The sequence below is a fragment of the Eleutherodactylus coqui genome, chromosome 2 (assembly GCF_035609145.1).
Source record: "Eleutherodactylus coqui strain aEleCoq1 chromosome 2, aEleCoq1.hap1, whole genome shotgun sequence".
Taxonomy (NCBI): domain Eukaryota; kingdom Metazoa; phylum Chordata; class Amphibia; order Anura; family Eleutherodactylidae; genus Eleutherodactylus; species Eleutherodactylus coqui.
The window spans coordinates 66617968-66635644 of NC_089838.1; the positions used below are offsets into that span (position 1 = coordinate 66617968).

Genomic DNA, 17677 nt, shown 5'->3' on the forward strand with positions numbered 1-17677 from the left:
TGCCATTGGGCCTCCTCTCTCCTCCCGCTAAGCTCCCACCCCCTCCCTGCCACTTGTCATCAGCCAGCAATGGGAGGAGGCAGGACAAGGCAGAGCTTAGCTCCACCCCTGCCCTGCCCCCTCCAATTGCAAACAGCCACAGTTTAGGAGAGAAGAGGGAGGGAGTTCAGCAGTCACTCTGCTAAACTCCCTCCCACCCCCTTGTCCACTCGCTGTCATTGGCTCCCATAGGAGCCCATGCAGGGGCCGACGTATTCCGGCCCGAAAGATAGTTCTAGGACTATCTTTGCAGGCCGGCAAAGAAAGCACTTGGTGCTATATTGGCTCAGCCGGGTGTTTTCATGCTGCGGGAAAATGACCATATGATGTGATGCATTGAACTCCAATGCATCAGATCGTAGCGTATATTGGCTGGCCATGAAAACTGCAGCTGATATACACTTGTGTGATAAAGGACCTCTGTGCTCCTTCACACGGGCAATTCAATTTCCAGCTGAATGTGACAGAAAATCTCATTAATGGGAGACAGCTGCGACCAAGTCACGACTGCATCTCCCGTTTAAACACCTGTTCAGATGGACCAGGTGCGGCATATATACGCCGCAGCCCCGTATACCGTCAGGGGGGTGGAGAGATTTCAGCTCTGCTAAACTCCTTCCCCCTCCCCGCCCCTTGTCGGCTGCTGGAAAAGGGAGGGTGCAGGATGGGGCGGGAGCTAGTGTGCTAATCTCCTGCCCTGTCCCACTCCCTCCCTTTGTTGGCAGCCAGCAAGGGGCGGAGGGAAGAGGGAGAGAGTTTAGCAGAGCCACTGCTAAACTCTCTCCCACCTTCCTTTTGCAGCAGTTCCCATAGGCTCCCACAGAAGTCTATGGGACCGGACGATGTATTCTGGCCAAAAGATGGTTTACGCCACCCCAAAAATTGCACAGCTGAACAAATGCATTGGAATCCAATGCATCAGAAAGTCACGAATTTTGGCTGAAGTTTTATCGCGGCAAAATCATCGCAATAAAGCGCCCATGTGAATAAAGCCTATGGCCGATTTCACACGGGCGAGAAAGTCGGGTGAGATTTATGCGTTGCGAGACACCCCCGCCCCTGTTGCTCTACAGTAAGGCAAAATAAAAAAAACAACAAAGCGGCAAAAACAATATACCCCATATTGGGGGAGAAAATTTGTTCTCGACTCCATAATGGCAGCCAGAGTAATCCCTGGATCAACATTTGAAAGTTCCTGCCTATGGCCTCATGCACACGGGCAGATTTTTGCAGCGGAATCCAGAGTGTACGTCTGCCTCTGGATTCCGCAGCAATAACCCTCCATAGCATGCTATGGAAAAATGATTCTTCATGCACACGAGCGGAAAACGCTTGTGGTTTTGGCTTGCGGATGAAAAATCGCACCATGCTCCATTTTACTGTGCTTCTCGCACGGACAGCTTCTATTGAAGTCAATGGAAGCTGTCTGATCTGCAGCCCGTCCTGGCATTGCAGATGGCCCACGGATTCCACAGAAAAAGCAGGGTTTTACAAAAAAAAATCTGTACTGCGCATGTCCAACATCGCGCCGTGCGGACCATCCGCAGTACAGAAAAAGAAGAATGTGAAGTATGCGCAGATGCCAGCTGGGCACAGGGTTGGATTCCGTTGCGGGCTCCCGCATGCAGAATCCGACCGCCTGTGTGAATGTGGCCTCACTGGAAGCCCCGGATCAGCAACACCTCTGGTTATTTAATGTCTATACAGTTGTATGAAGAATACCTTACTTTTGCACATTTTTTTTACTCACCCTGTGTAGTTCTATAGGTATGTAGGGCGTATGAACCTTTACCCCACAGCATTGGGAGAGATTCTGTTTCTGTACATTCATACATATAGACAGGACAGATACTCTGTATGCATATCCTGTGCCTTTAGAAGCTGCATGCCCCCCAACACTCATGAGCCCTATTTCACTATATCCTATAGTACTTTATATCAGCACTGTAAAGGTCCTCTATAAAGTGATAATCAAACCCAACTCTTATATGTCATCAGCCAATTAATTTACCATTTACCTGCTATTACATAAGTAGTAATGGTTGCTCCTTTAAATGGGCAGAAAGGGTTAATAGCTTCTATCTCCCTCTAATTAAAGGGCCAGAATACTACAGCATTGGAATCTCTAGGCTGTGTGATTAATGAGAGGGTGACAGATTGCAGCTACTTAGGAACGAGCCCATCAGTAAGGTTGCTGGTACCAGCTCACATTGCATGGTGCCCGGCTGTGATGCCAGTTCGGCTGGAGGGACTGGCAGGATAGAATGCAGTGCTCATTCCCACACCCCTCCTCCACTCCCACATCAGCCTCCGTGTCAGCAGCAGCAGCAGTGATAGCAGACAAGTAGCTGCTGCCTGCACCGAGCAGACACAAGTGCTTCACCAGCGATCTGAGCTGCAGGGGTCATTATCCGGGGTGGGAGGAGGTAACTAGGTTGCCTAAAAGTTGGGGAGGGGGGACTTGTCCCCCCTGTCCCTTCCATTGTTTGCTCCTATGTCTGTAGCAAGCGAGCACTGCTCCTTTTTGATGTTGTACTGAGCTATGCGCATGCGTGGCACTTTAGAATTACTGCACTGGTCACAATAAGTTGGATGTCTTCTGCTCTTCACCTAAATCATATCAAAAAGCTAAAGGGATGTTGAGAATCAAGAGAAAAGGTTACGTTGGAATCTGGTCCTTCCAAGTTCTAATTGCAATGGTCTGTGCACAGAGGTAAGTGCTTTCAGATGAAGGGGGGCATGCACTTTAAATGGACCATGGTGTTTTTATTACATGAGAGCTGGGATGACATATGGATATTGTTTTGTGTTTTTACTGTCTTTTAGTGCCAATGATCCCAGCAATATGTCACTGGTTAAGGAGACCGTTGATAGACTCTTGAAAGGCTATGACATCCGTCTGAGGCCAGATTTTGGAGGTAAATTGCCTGATTGAAGCTTCTGTCTATAGTTTATACCGTATAGAGAATTTGCTTAGTGCAGGTGCAATGATAATGCTGCTTGGAGCAAACTTGCATCCGATACACTGTTATTCTTCCATCAGTCCAATGAAAACATGTCCAATGCATTGTATCAATATTTGATTTCTCATCCGTCCTATTTATAATCACAACGAAACTGCTTAGATTAGCTGCTATCTGCATGTATTCATGCTAAAGCCTATTTAATATTTATTATCTGACACTGTACTTTGAAAGAGTTTCAATGCAGCTGTAATATGGCCATGTATAGATTCAACGCAGATGCCAATGTAAAGCATTTGGACAGCATTATCAATCCGAATGCCGTAGAGTAATGTCACTAATAATGCATCTGATTAATTTATTAATATAGACTGCTTTTATAAAAATATACTAATTGGTTTATTTATACTACCTAATGTAAAAAGGTTCACATGCCCAATGGGATAGAATGAGTAGCTGTAGCACAGTCCTCAATCAATAGCTTGAGCAGGCATGAAGGGGTTAAGTTCTTCGAGTTCTCACTGTGGACCTTACTGTTGGCTTACAGGTCCTCCTGTGGCCGTCGGCATGAACATAGATATCGCTAGTATAGACATGGTTTCAGAAGTCAACATGGTAAGTGATTTTCTTTCTATCTATGAGAATGAGCGTAGAAGAATTTTTATTGGGATGTGAATCCTATGGGGACGTTGGCCCCCCAAAATCTGAAATGATTCTGGATACACACATACTGTAAATACAATGGTGAATGGATGTGATCAGGGCTGAATAAAGGTGATTTAATGCTTTCCTAATAAATAGCAGTGCCCCCTTGGACAGCAGGGGATGTCAGATTCATGACTGCACTGTCTTGTTTTTATGTAACATATTAGTTCGCAGGGTTTAGCTGAGCCCCCATTGACACTCAGTAATACAGGCAGTAGAGAGAGGGGAATCGATTTGCTAGGTTTTAAGATTTGCGGTGGATGGGGCCGGTTCACCTCCTGGAGCATTTTTAAAGATTCGCTCATCTCTGACAGTTACTTTCAGTGTATAGTAGCTTGTGACCACTTAGTTGAAATTCAAGAAGCAGCTTTCGACTCGCTGACTTCATGCAATAGCATCCCCTGCTGACACATGTGTTGCACTGCAGATCACAGACAAATTAGCTTTCAATCCAAGTCCCTGTACTCTATTAGTGCAGATGCTGCTTGTGTGCGACTTGTAGAAGTTTAAGAAGTTTTAAATTCTTTCTTTTAGTTTTTTTTTGGAAGTTTCTCTTCTGTATTAAAGTCTATCAAGTCTTGTTTTAGAGCGACTTTTGAGTCTCGGTTACGGATTGAGGAGCTCCACTTTGAGCAAAGAATAATTGCTGTTGTATGTCACTCATGTACCAATCTCGCTGTAGAGCGTGGTTAAAGTATTTGAAGGCTGCCTGTCATTTAACCTCTTAATTGCTGCAGAAAGAGGAAAACTGATTCTCCTACGCATTGTTATGCAATGTCTCCTATAGAAATACTAAATAAGGTTAGAGAGAGATGGTGGTCTATAAATGAATTTCTAGTTGAAATTTATTTATATAGACTGCTCCTCCCAGAGATTCTTTGGTTGAATAGATATGTCATCATTTTTTTTTCTTGCAGTTGTAATTGCATTATATATTCTCTACAGTATATACCATACATGTTCTGTTGGTTTGAATGACTTTTATCTGAGGCCATTTTTATGAATTTTATTCTACTATCTTCACCCTAAAGAACTATCATTTCCTTTCTCTTATCGTACACATGAGATTACCAAATGTTCTCCTGCATGCTAACCACAGTATTTGTGGCTGATTTCCTGGAGATTTCACAGATCATGTGACGTCATTGGTTCTTTCCTGGAGATTTCATTCTGGTACTAAATCCAGCAAACATAACAATTGTTGACAAACAAACCATATTGTTGCAGATACTTGAAGAAAACCCTCTGCAGCGTCTCTCCCAATGGTTCTCCATTCTTTCTTCCAAAAGACAGCATACAAAAAAAAAAAAACTTTTATAAAATGTTGTATACTTTATGCTTCAGCACTTCATCTTGCAATTGAGATGCAGAGGGCAGAATATGCGTCACCAGTCTTTTGTCACTATAGTAAGGGACACTGGCAGAAGGCCATAGGAGCATGGAGATCTATTGATGTCATCCACTGGCGGCGGTACTTGTTGCTAGGAAACCACCCAAGCAAACACATGCAGAAATGACTTCAGAAGAAAGTCTGAAGAATTTCGGTTCTGAATTATTACAAGAAGAAGCTCTGTCCTGAGATTGCTGACTGTTAAATGGAACTTATCAGGAAACCCATTATGCCCAATCCTCGGGCAGCATGCAATACCAATATGCTCCCCCATTACAAAGAACTACTTTTTTTTTTAAAGGGGTTTTCCAGGGAAATACTATTGATGACCTATGCTAAGCATAAATCATCGATGGTTGATCGGCTGGGGTGTGCCGCTCAGGGCTCGGAGAGATCAACTGATTGGGTGCTTAGTGTCTGCACCACAACACACTGGTTCAGAGCGGAAGTTGCTGCTCTGACTCCTTTGTAGTGGCCAGCGCTTGTGGCGGCAAGTGCAGACCCCGTTGAAGACAGCTGTACCTGCATTTTCAAACTCCCGCCACTATACATGGGTCGGACTAGCAGCTTTCACTCAATAACCACAGTGTTTTGTGGTGAGGATAGTAGGTGCCCAATCAGCTGATTGGTTAGAATCCCAAGCGGTGGACCCCAGCTGATCAACTATTGGTGACCTATCCTCAGGATCAGTCACCAACGGTACTTGTACATGGAAAGCCCCTGTATGCTACAGGAGGACTGTCTAGTGCACACATCTTCCAATCTGCTGGCTCTTTTTAAAATTATGGTTTTCTCTTAAAGCAACACTTCGCTCTGATGAAGCCTGTCATTATTTCATATTGCCTGTGGTTAAGGCAGCATGAAACTGCTGACAGGTTCCCTTTTCGAAAAACGTGTTTGATTATGCGTTTTTTTAAATTTTTAAAATTTTTTTAGTATTGTTAATTACAACAACTTAAATGGGTCGTCACAAATGAACACCTCGATTTTAGAATGTGACAGTCATTTTGGCCAGCTTAACATTTCCCCTGTGGCAGAAATGTAGTATTGCAAGGCCACATTGACTTCTCCAGAGTGGAAGGCTTTCTTGTGGCTCTCTGCTGTATGTAATAAAGGCGGGGAAGGTCCTCAGTGGGCTTCCCCATCATGTACACATTCATGCAGACTATTATGTGAAAAGCTATGAGCAAATAAAGATTGTGTGTTCCACTTACAAGGTATAGAAACTACTGTGAGCCCTAAAGATATTGGTTTTTAGAGGTTTTTTTTTCTTTTTTTTAGTTATGTTCTGATGTGGTGGAATGGCTGAAGATTTTCAGGGCACATATGAAGCAAATCAAGTCCAAGTAAATGGGTTTTTCCAGAATCCAAACATTGTGGAAAAAATATGGACAAATTATAGAATCTGTGCAGGGCCAAATCCTCAGCAAAACCTTCATGTAACCCTTAGGCCACTCTCTCAGAAGCGTATGTAAAACACTGCATTTTTTAACGCAGCGTTTTACAGCGTTTTTGTGTGCGTATGTGTGCATTTTTACTGCAAATATTGTACAGTAACAATGCAGGCAAAGGAAAAGGTTGAAGGCACCACGTTTTTTCCTCTCGCAGTTGTATAGTAAGCAGCGTTAAAAACTGTGTTGAACTGCAATTTACAGCATTTTTAATGCACCCCATTTATTTCAATGGACGATGCAGGGCGGCCAAAGCTGACTGCGACGCTGTAGAAGAGAACCTACAGCGTTCGCTTTAGCGTGCACTAAAAATGCTGCGCTAAACTGCTTGTCTGAGAAGTCTTATTGAAATGAATAGAGGCTTGGTGCAGTGTTTTTAGCTGGCGTTAAAAACGCCTCCTGAACATTGTAAATAACGCCTGTGTAAGAGCGGCCTTAGACCGAAAATGTAACAATATTGTACATTTATTCAATAACACTATTGTTTTTAAAAATTGAAGGGGGAATTTGAGATCAAAGGCTCCAAATGGTGCAAAGTAATAAATAAGGGCTTATTCACATCGACGTTAGGGCTTCATAAGCGCTTTCTGTCTGTCTGTTCCATTTTTGGAGTAGAGGAATGGAATCAAAACTGAAATAAACATTAAAGGGGTTGTCTCGCGGCAAACATCAAAATTTTACCTTACCCCATTCCCCCTGTCACCCCCCCTGGCAAAAAATAGCAATTTAAAGCGTTTTTTAAACCGCTTGCTACTCACCGATCTGACGAAATATGAAGTTTTAAAAATCTTCTCCCTAAGATGGCCGCCGGTCCTTTCCCAGGGATGCACTGCGGTTTTCTCCCATGGTGCACCATGGGCTCTGTGCGGTCCATTGCCGATTCCAGCCTCCTGATTGGCTGGAATCGGCACACGTGACGGGGCGGAGCTACGATGACGACGCGGTGACCAGCTCTCCGGCACGAGCGGCCCCATTCACCAGGCAGAAGCACGGACTGCGCAAGCACGTCTAAAAAAGCAAGACATCAGAATTAGACGGAGCCATGGCGATGGGGACGCTAGCAACGGAGCAGGTAAGTGAATAACTTCTGTATGGCTCATATTTAATGCACGATGTACATTACAAAGTGCATTAATATGGCCATACAGAAGTGTATAACCCCACTTGCTGCCGCGAGACAACCCCTTTAAAGAACATGGATATTAGGTTGAAGTGGCCCTTTCAGTTCTGTCAGTTCTTCCCTGATCAACAGGACACTTTCAAAGGATGTGGACCAGGATTCCCATTACACTAGAATTTAGACAGCAGTTTGGAGAGGAGTTAGTAAACATTTCCTAAATATACTTTAAGGTGTAACACTATCAAAGTAGGATATTGTGAACGTTCTCCATAGTTCACATGGAGGTCTTATTGGTATGGTCCCAATTTCCAGTCTGAGGGTAATTTCATGTGCATGTGACCAGAACTTTAGTATCAAGCAAATTAAACTTTATTGCAGGCATTAGATTTCAGCAACCAAGGATATACATTATTGCAATAGGACACTGGGAATAGACAACCAAATATGGCAGGAAAATTGATTTCAATAGGCATACAAGTAAATCTCAAAATATCAATAAACACAAATCCTAAATGCATATGGGAACATGGACCAATACCTCTGCAGCTCCACTTATTGAAAGACAGCAATAGATGGCTCTGCAGAGGTATTGTTCCATCTTCTCATTTGCATATTTCCCAGAGGAGCATGGATGGATTTATAAGCCTACTCACACATTTTGTAGGTGCTCTCCTTAAGGAGAAACGATACCCTTCTTGACACACAAATCCTACATACACAGCGGTTTCAATAGAATGACCTAATAACAGTAAAATTACAAAAATATATAATAAATAGTGTCAGGAGAGAACTACCTGCAGCACAACCAGATCTGCTCAAATTGCTCTATGGCATCGTTACAAACCGCATTCCGTTTATCACACAGCATAACATAATTTTCCTTGGCGTCAATTGCTGGGAATTGCAAAACATTAGTTTTCTACTTGGATGCAATATGAAGTCGTGAAGTCAACAAAATTGAGCAGCACTTTATGTATATATAGGTGCAATTGTACTTGCTCTCCAATTGCTCAGAGCTGCTCGTGTTATCAGCGCTAGCCAATTGGAGAGCAATGCACAGTGTGCATTAGACAGTTAAAAAATTGCTACAGCCATCTTAGACAACTGAAAACAGGGCCCAAACCGGTGGATTGGATGGCTAGCAGAGAACAATTGCAGCTAATATTTCCTCTTCTCCCTGCACAGAATTTTGTTCCAAAGCCAGAGGGTCGCTTTAACTATGCTTAAAGGGGATGCATCAGTTTTAGTTATTTCACTACAGGAAGCAGACAGCACCGTACATTGCACAGTGGCCCAGGTCAGTACTGCAGGCTGAGTTCTATTGAAGTGAATTGGATTCTGCTGCAGTACCAACTGGGGCCACTGTGCCAAGTATGGAACTGTCTGCTTCCTGCAGTGAAACAGCTAGAAGTGGGACAATCACTTTAAGAAATGATGAAGACATGTAGCATCATGCATTGGACAAAAAAAATATGAAAGGTAGTGATTTGTTTGTAAAAAGTCAATTGCAGTATCAGAGTTAAATCAGAAACTGATTTTTGACCTCACATCTCTGTTAAGGCTCGCTTCAGAGAGTGGACAGTTATGAAAAAACATCAACTAACAGAGTTTAGTGCTGGGAACCTGCAATCTAAGATAGATTGCCAGGCTATTGAGTGCAAATTTAATGCTTGGGAGCAGAAAATGCAAATCTGGCAAAACAGGATGATAGAAGTGTTTCATTTGAAAAGTCAACTGGCTCAATTTTTGGATTGCAATTTGTTATAAACTGATATGGCAAGGGTACCCAACTGGCAGATCATAGTCCGAATCTGCACCAGGAAGGCCAGCTGTCTGGATGTAGAGTACAGCCATGCAGGGGAAGAACCAGGAGGAGACCTGGAGTGAAGTAATCCAGGAGAGTGGAGAAAGTAGTCGGAGGAGACCAGGAGTACAGTAATCTAGTAGAGCAGGGGAAGAAGCAGGAGAAGACATGGAGTACAGTAATCTAGAAGAGCGGGGAAAGTAGCAGGAGGAGACCTTTAGAACAGTAATCTAGGATAGTGGAGAAAGTAGCTGGAGGAAACCTGGAGTGAAGTAATCCAGGAGAGTGGAGGAAGTAGCAAGAGGAGACCTAAAGTACAGTAATCTAGAGGAGCAGGGGAAGAAGCAGGAGAAGACCTGAAGTACAGCAATCTAGAAGAGCGGGGGAAGAAACAGGAGGAGACCAGGAGTACAGTAATCTAGAAGAGCGGGGCTAAGTAGCAGGAAGACACCTTTATTACGGTAATCTAGGAGAATGGGGGAAGAAGTAGGAGGAGACCTGGAGAATGGTAATCTAGGAGAATGGGGAAAGAAGCAGGAGGGCACCTGTAGAACAGCAATCTACAACAGCGGATGAGAAAGCAAATGATGCATTTGGGAATAGGAGAGGACAGGTGAGCAGCTGATGAGAAAGAAGACAGGTGTACAGCAGCAAGCAACGCGAAAATTCATATAGGGAGCAGCAGAGACAGAGAAGCTCCGATAAGGAGCTATAATATGCATCAGTATAGCCCTTGGCAAACAGCTAAAAAATTTAGCAGCAGCCATTCTCTGCCACTAGTTCCCAGCCATTCCTCATTGCAGCTTGCTTGGTCACAGGTCCAATATCGCCTAGTTAGAGCACACAATTCAGCCCTACATTTGTTGGACACACTAAGCAAAGCTGCTTGCATAAATACCTATGGTACCTGAAAGGCTCTATTTACCTGATGGAGGCTAAAGACCCATTTACATGGAGCGATGATCACTCAAGAATCGCTAAAAAGCGATTGTTTGAGCGATAATCGTTGTGTCTAAACGCGCGGCCATCGTGCACTTTTTGAGCACTGCTAGCTGATCATTAAATTTAGTCCAACCTAAAAATCGTTGTTCAGCCTTATCAGCAGTTCTCCACGGGTAGTGCTAATGGCATTGTTTCTCATTGGAGAACAAAGGGACTAAATACAGATAAGAGCCCTCGAGCTATTAACTGCTTTCAGCTTAAGGCTTCATTTTCACACGTAATTGCTCTTGAGTAGCTACTTAAAAGTTTATGCAAAATGATCGCTCAAAGCTGTCACTCAAACTGTTGTTTGAGCGATCATTGCTCTGTGTAAATGGGCCTTAAAAGATTGTCCTCTTTGGTCTCTGTCAGGCCGGTATACATCGGTATGTCTATTTTACCTTCTGGTAAAGCAAAGAGGTATTAGAAGTATACATCAAGCTAAGTTTCCACTGCATGTGTTTCTCAAAGGCTCTAATGTGATGTGAACAGACCTTTAGGCCATATGTTGCCCTCCCAGTTAAGCCATACTCTGGCCTAGGTGTTGATATTCAGCCTGGACCTTCACCTGACGGCAGACCCATGTAGTGAACCTTTAAATAAAAAAACGAGTACTCCAGCTATATGCTATGTTATATTTGGTCATTGCAATTAATTCCTTGTATATTCTTAATCTATGTCCTTTTAAAGGGGTATTCTGGAATTTATGTAACTATTTAATGTTAAAGTAGTGAAGAAGCTAACTATTACCAATAAGGAGGCTTTACCTATTTAGTGCTGAACGTCCTCTTCCAGGGTCTGTCACATGACCCACTTGCAAAGTACTTTTCCCCCTTCCATTGACATCATGTCCATCTCAGTGATACTATGATCTTCTGGTCCTATCCGTGCATTGTCATTTTTGGGTTGAATATGCATTGGGTAGGCAGGTGGACAGGCCCAGAAGCAGAGCGGGGTCTGGAGCATGTGCAGTTTCCTAATCTCAAGTGTAAACTGTGCATGCCCATAGGAGATGCCGGCTGAATATGACGTTACAGGAAGTCATATATGTAAATAAAATCGTGCAGTGGCGGGTGTAGCTGAAGTGGGCGGAATACCCTTATAATGGCAAAGCTGATAAGGGACTCTTCTTTACCATTATTTACATTTCTAAGCCCAGTTTTTGGAGAATGAAGCTTTTGTCGGAGACACATTGGGCATGATTGCAATATGAAATGCTTGTATTTGGCTGCATCATTAATACTATTGAATTATTAACTTTCTGCTTTCATAGGGCTGCATGCCAACAATGCTTTATTGACAATGGGGTATTTACTGTAGAAGTAGGTATCCGTATTAACTATGCATTTAACTAAGTTGCACTTCTTTTTTTTTTTTGTAAGAGGGTTGGAAAGTAATGTGGACTGTTAGTGCGCCCAACTGTCTATCACTGTAAATAGTTGATTGCTGGCATGTTCACCATTGTTGTGTGTTGCTATTGAAATTATATTGTACTGTTGGTGATGTCCTTACTGTACACATGCTGTTGGCAGAGAAATGTAATATTACACACTGTGATAGTGATTGTACACTGTAACTTTAAGGCGTTGGGTGAGCATGCTGGCTGAGTATTTGGCCTCATGTATAGATGGACTAGTGCCATGTTATGTAAGAAATTTGCTTACAACACCTTGTGGTTGTAGTTGGATTAAAAGAACAGAGTAGCATTCAGGAATACCCTATAAGTGTAAGAAATTTGGTGTCCTGTGAATTTTTGTAGGGCTGAACCACGTGAAAAGAGAATGTATACTAAGGACTGCTGGTGTGCGTCAAGCCACTCTAATGACTGGGAGGGCCTGACGGATTTGTGATTAAGGTAATTATTTGACATAGATCTTGCTTAATTTTCTGATTGCCTTGATCTCCATTCCAGTAGCCCTAGCTGCAAACCCCAAAAAAGGACACGAAGAATTACAAAGATTATCCATAAACCATTTTATTAACCCATGATGGTGAACTCTAGAGGCTGAGTGCCATCTGGGATTACATTTGTGACTGACCATGAGGCAGCTAAACAGACTGTTTCATTGGCCACCAGATATCAAACACTGTTTTCACCATGGACTACAAAAGCCATATGCTGACCATACCATTCAACAGCTTCTAAACCACAAATACCATATAGTATTGTTTTTCTGACTATAAGTAAGTATTCCCCTGCCTGACAGTAAATATTTCACTGACTAGCAGGCTGAAGCTGAAAGTAACATTGACCTTCAGCACCAAATGTTGCTTGTACAAGGTGGGCCCAGTGGTGGGGAGAAGAATCCCATCTTAAACCAATACCAGTCTTGAGGACCATTGGTGTGGTAATTGTTGACTGCATAGTGTGGTCATTATGATTTTATTAAAGTTTTTTTGGGACTTTTCTATTGATAGCCAATTGTCAGGATAAGTTCTCAACAGTTGATTGGCGGAAGTTGAATTTAATAGGAACTATGTTTACAAATGCTAAATCAGGCCACTACAATGGGGACATTGCTGTCAGGTTCTGGCTCTCTCCCCTATTACATCTTGCTCCATATCAGCTAATCACTGGGGGTTCCGATCAGAGGAACTCCACCAATAACCTCTTGATGACCTATCTTCAGGATTGGTAGAAGTATGACAAAGACCGCAGTGGGCAGTTGAAACGTATAGATGTGAGGACTATATTTCTGCACCCCATATAATGCTCTTCTGCTGATCTATCATCAGATTGGTCATCAAGAGTGAAGTCCCAAAAATTTCTTTATGCACTCTGATCAGCTCCCTGCGATCCCCTGCAGTTCTATGCGAAACCACCTATATTACAAAGAATTTTGTCACATGACCTAATCGACTCTGCTTTACTTGCATATCAGGTAATAGAGGTATCATCAGTGTTGCTGGTGTTCTTCACCTGCTCAAAGTTTAAATCTGATAACGGAAGAGGCAGACGGCAGATCCCGCTATGTTACGATGCTGAGTAACCATAAACGCCTGACGCCACTATAGTTTTATCATGTAAATTAGTTTTTTTCTAATGTGAAATTGGCATTGGAGCTGAATGACTATATCGGATGTACAAAGTTGGCCTAGAATTTCTTTTAATGTTTTTTTTTGCCTACTTATGCTTCTTCTTCTTCTAGCCTGAGTATAACATTGTGTTAAAGGGCTTGTCCGGTTACTTTATTTGTCTAGTTATGAGAAAATAACAAATAGAGCAGTACTTGCCCATCCTCTGTCCCAATGATCCAGTGCTCACAACTACACCTGTCACTAAGGTTTTAAAAAGTAATAGGACAGGCCCTTTTAAAGCATATGTTCTCCACTGGTGATCCCATACTTGTGTATTGGATATTTCTATTTCATGAATTCCTCATTATGCACATAGTAACTTCAAAGCTTTAGGGCACACATGTCAAACTGAAGGCCTGCAGGCCAAATCCGGCTTGCCATGTAATTTTATGTGTCTAACAACCAGGTCCGAACACAGACCACTTTCCCCTGGAGGACGCGCCAGCCTATGGTAGAGGAAGTGTGGTGCCAGTATAGAGAATTGGTGCCATCTTGTATTCTGGGCTGTGTGGCGCCTCCAAACCACTCTATTCAACAACTCCCAGGTGGTGGCACAGCTCCAACAGCCCTACCTAGGCATCCCAGCCACCCTCCAAACTAGGACGCATCATGGTGCATAGCTCTCCATAGCCATGTTAAGGAGTAGTTACATTTAGGGCTCATTCACATGGGCATGTGCAGTTTCAGTCCTTGAAATATGTAGCTTTTCACAGACCAAAACTATTTGGACCTTCTTGCGGGTCTTTTTGCATGCGCACTCACTGCGTTTTTCAAGTGCGCCAAAAAAAATGCAAGAAGGTCCTATAGATCTCTCTACCTTCATGCATAAATATGCAAGTATCATGTGTATTCACTGCAAAATTACACAATCCCATTGACTTTAATGGACAATTTTGGAGCTTAATACGCACCAAAATAGAGCTTACTGCAATCTTTTTCACATGCATAAAATGCATGCATGCATTAAAAACACATGTCTGAATACCCCAATACACATCAATGATGTTTAAGCTGTCTCTACTATCCATCTAAAAAATATGCGTGTAATACAAAGCGCAAATATGTCAGTGTTAATGAGCCCTTATAAATCGCCCTTTGCCAGCAGCCATATTGCTGATGTGGCCCTCGGTGAAAATGAGTTTGACACCTCTGCTTTTGGGCAATACAAGAGCAGTAATAGAAATCCCCATGGTTGCCCTGTAAGTTCATCAGCACAGCACACAACAGCCTGTTTGCTGACAGCATGCGGGATGGCAGCAGGAGTAATGCTAATAACTGATACTTATTAGGGAGCGATTTCTTGCAGTTACTTGATAAACATGTAATTGTTTATGAAGGTAAACAATGCCTTCAATATGTTTCAATTTTATGAAAACGCCAACATTGTAGCTTACTATCTGCATGAGACAAGCATTCCTATTAAATTGTGGAAAGGGGAATATTATAGTAATCATCCTAAAAAAAAAAAAGATAAATGAGAAAAAGAATGGGATATGTCAGAAAGTTTCAGTTAATTTTCAAATTTATGCTCATCTACTGTGTTACGCAGCTTTCACATCTGCGTTATGGGTTCAGTTTTTCTGCTCTGTTTGGGGTACAGGAAAGGGAAATCTACCGGCTGAACAGATCCTTCTTATGATGTAACTGAACCGCATCAAACGGACCCCATTGACTATAATGGGGTCCATTTAGTTTCCTCTCATCTGTACACTTTTTCTTCCGGTGCTTTGTGATGGAACCTCCATACGGAAGTTGCAGCACAAATGTGAAAGCGGCCTTATTCTCATCATTTCTCTGCATTCTTGCATTAAAATTATTGTTGCTTTACCACTATAATAAAACAAAACTTTTTATAATTTCAAGCTAAAATATAAGGTGCCAAACAAATAACAGTCATCATGAACAATCATGTCAATTCTGATATTGAGAATAAACATTGTCTACCTACAGTACTGAGTATAAACACTGTCAACATATACAGTGGTAAATAATTTATGTTCACCAAGTTTATACTCACTGTAGGGATGAAAAAAGGTGATAAAGCAGAAAAACTGTGTTGCGCAGGAAAAATCGGTGATATTGAATCAAGGGTAGACTTGCCATTCCTGTAGAGATACCCATATTCCTGGACACAGTTCACCAGATATAATATGAATTAATGACAGAAGCCTTCATCTGTAGGGTGATAAAGAAGTTAGGGACCAATCAGTATACTGTCTCTAGTTGACACTAATGTCTGTATCACCCTACTGAACGTTAGGTGGGGCAATCGCCCTGAAAAGGGTGATTACGAGGAAGTGCTAGAGGACCCTAAAATGATACTATAGGAAAGGTCCAAAAACAAGGGGACAATGATGTAGAAGTCTCCTAAAAAAGATGCCAAAAGATGTGATAGTCCCAACATGTTTCATGTAACCCAAGGACACTGATGTAGGGGTAACCAAGTAACGCAGATTGGAAAAATCACTGCATTAAAAACTTAATTGCTACCAAGTGCAGTCAGGAAAATGCATATTAGTAATGTAGTCAAATAAAATATGAAAAATAATACTGCACTATACCTTAAAATCAGATCTTACAGACATGAAATGGGGTGCAAACAGCAGCAAATGAGAGGATGAGGAGAACCTGTTATATTTTTGAAAATTTGTGGAAAACTTAGGTACTTGGGTACACTTTGAGTCTGCAATATTGTAGGGAAAAAATTAGCCCACCAGTCTTCTTGCGGGTTTCCTGTTTCTGCTGTTGATTGGAAGTTATTGCTTGTTGTAAGTTTGTACAGCTAAAAATATTATTTTCAATAAAGTAGATATAGCCAGTTCAACCTGCAAAAAAATCTTATTCCTTTATTTGAAGTTTTCACATAAAAGCTCATAATGCTACACAAAGATTTTAATCTTTTGTCTTGAGCTTTTATCTGAAAACTTCAAATAAAGAAATATATATATAATTTTTTATTTTTTTTTTGCACGTTGAACTGGCTATATGTACTTTATTGAAAATAACACTTTGAGTCTACCTAGTCAACGTAACCATAAAAAGTGCTAATTACCTCGGTCCTAGGGGTACGATCTCCGTTGTTCTTTTAGCTTTCTTTCTCACAATGTGTATGGTGTAATGTCATGAATTTCATGCATATGACATATAGGTTCTAGATATTTTTATTGATAGTATCCAAAAGGTAGAGTATGACACAACTTCATTCTTTTAATGAACGTGTCGTGCAGAAGCATAATTGCTGGTCCACAATGAAAAATCGGTGATGGGGATTCTCACCTACTATGTGCCATCTATAATACTGGTGTCTCATGTGGTAGAAGGCCCTTAGGGCCCACTCTGTCTCCAGTTCCAGGTACAATTGCTACCTCTACACATCCTAGAGCTACTCCCATGCAATGAATTATCTGAAGGAAGTAGATCAGGAGAACCTACAAAATCTGTGCATCTTGAGGCCTTGGGTAAGATCCTTTGGCGTATGTCGGTGGTTTGTACCTAGACAGATAAAATATGAGTTGGGGTTAAAGCTTTTTTTTTTTGCACATAATTTGACATCATTTATGTTACTGGTGTGTCTATATGTGTCAGTGGGGCCTATTGACCTTCTAAGACACCAAGGCTTGGTTGCGAATGTTAACCCTGCACTCTATATAATTTTGCAAGTGAACGGGTTAATCATTTTAGATTTTCTGACTCTAGATATAACGTGAAAATCAGATTGTGCAGTAGATGTCTTTCTAGTCTCCCCATACACAGTCTGATTCCCTTTCCTTCATCACAATTTTTAAAAACATCAAAAATATTTGCCAACATTACGTACAGTAGGCAACTTGGTGAATATATTTAGAACACATTTTCTAAGTTTTCTCTCACTAGAAAAAAAATAATACATGTATTCATTATATTTAAAACTGTCTCTCTTTCCTGAGATAATGCAGTTGAATCCAATCGCATCTTCAGCCTATTCTCAGAGTATCATGTTACTATGGTAACAAACATTCAGTGCCGTTGTCGCAATGCTGCATATCCTGAAATACCAAGACTATTTTGATATTTTACTTACATGTTTGCCTCTGTGAACATGTGTGAAATGGATGTGACGGTGCTCTGATCAAACAAGTTTCAAAGATTTTTCATCTCTTCTACACA

General features: G+C 41.8%; 1 protein-coding gene across 3 annotated transcripts in view; it reads left to right on the forward strand.

Annotated features, from left to right (window-relative positions):
• Nucleotides 1-2675: 2675 nt before the first annotated feature.
• GABRB2 (gamma-aminobutyric acid type A receptor subunit beta2) overlaps nucleotides 2676-17677 on the forward strand; it is a 386028-nt gene continuing 371026 nt past the window's right edge. For all 3 annotated transcript variants that reach the window (XM_066589803.1, XM_066589801.1, XM_066589800.1), the window contains exons 1-3: nucleotides 2676-2752; nucleotides 2866-2957; nucleotides 3550-3617. In XM_066589803.1, the coding sequence (XP_066445900.1) occupies nucleotides 2676-2752; nucleotides 2866-2957; nucleotides 3550-3617 (237 nt within the window). The remainder of the gene's footprint in view (nucleotides 2753-2865; nucleotides 2958-3549; nucleotides 3618-17677) is intronic.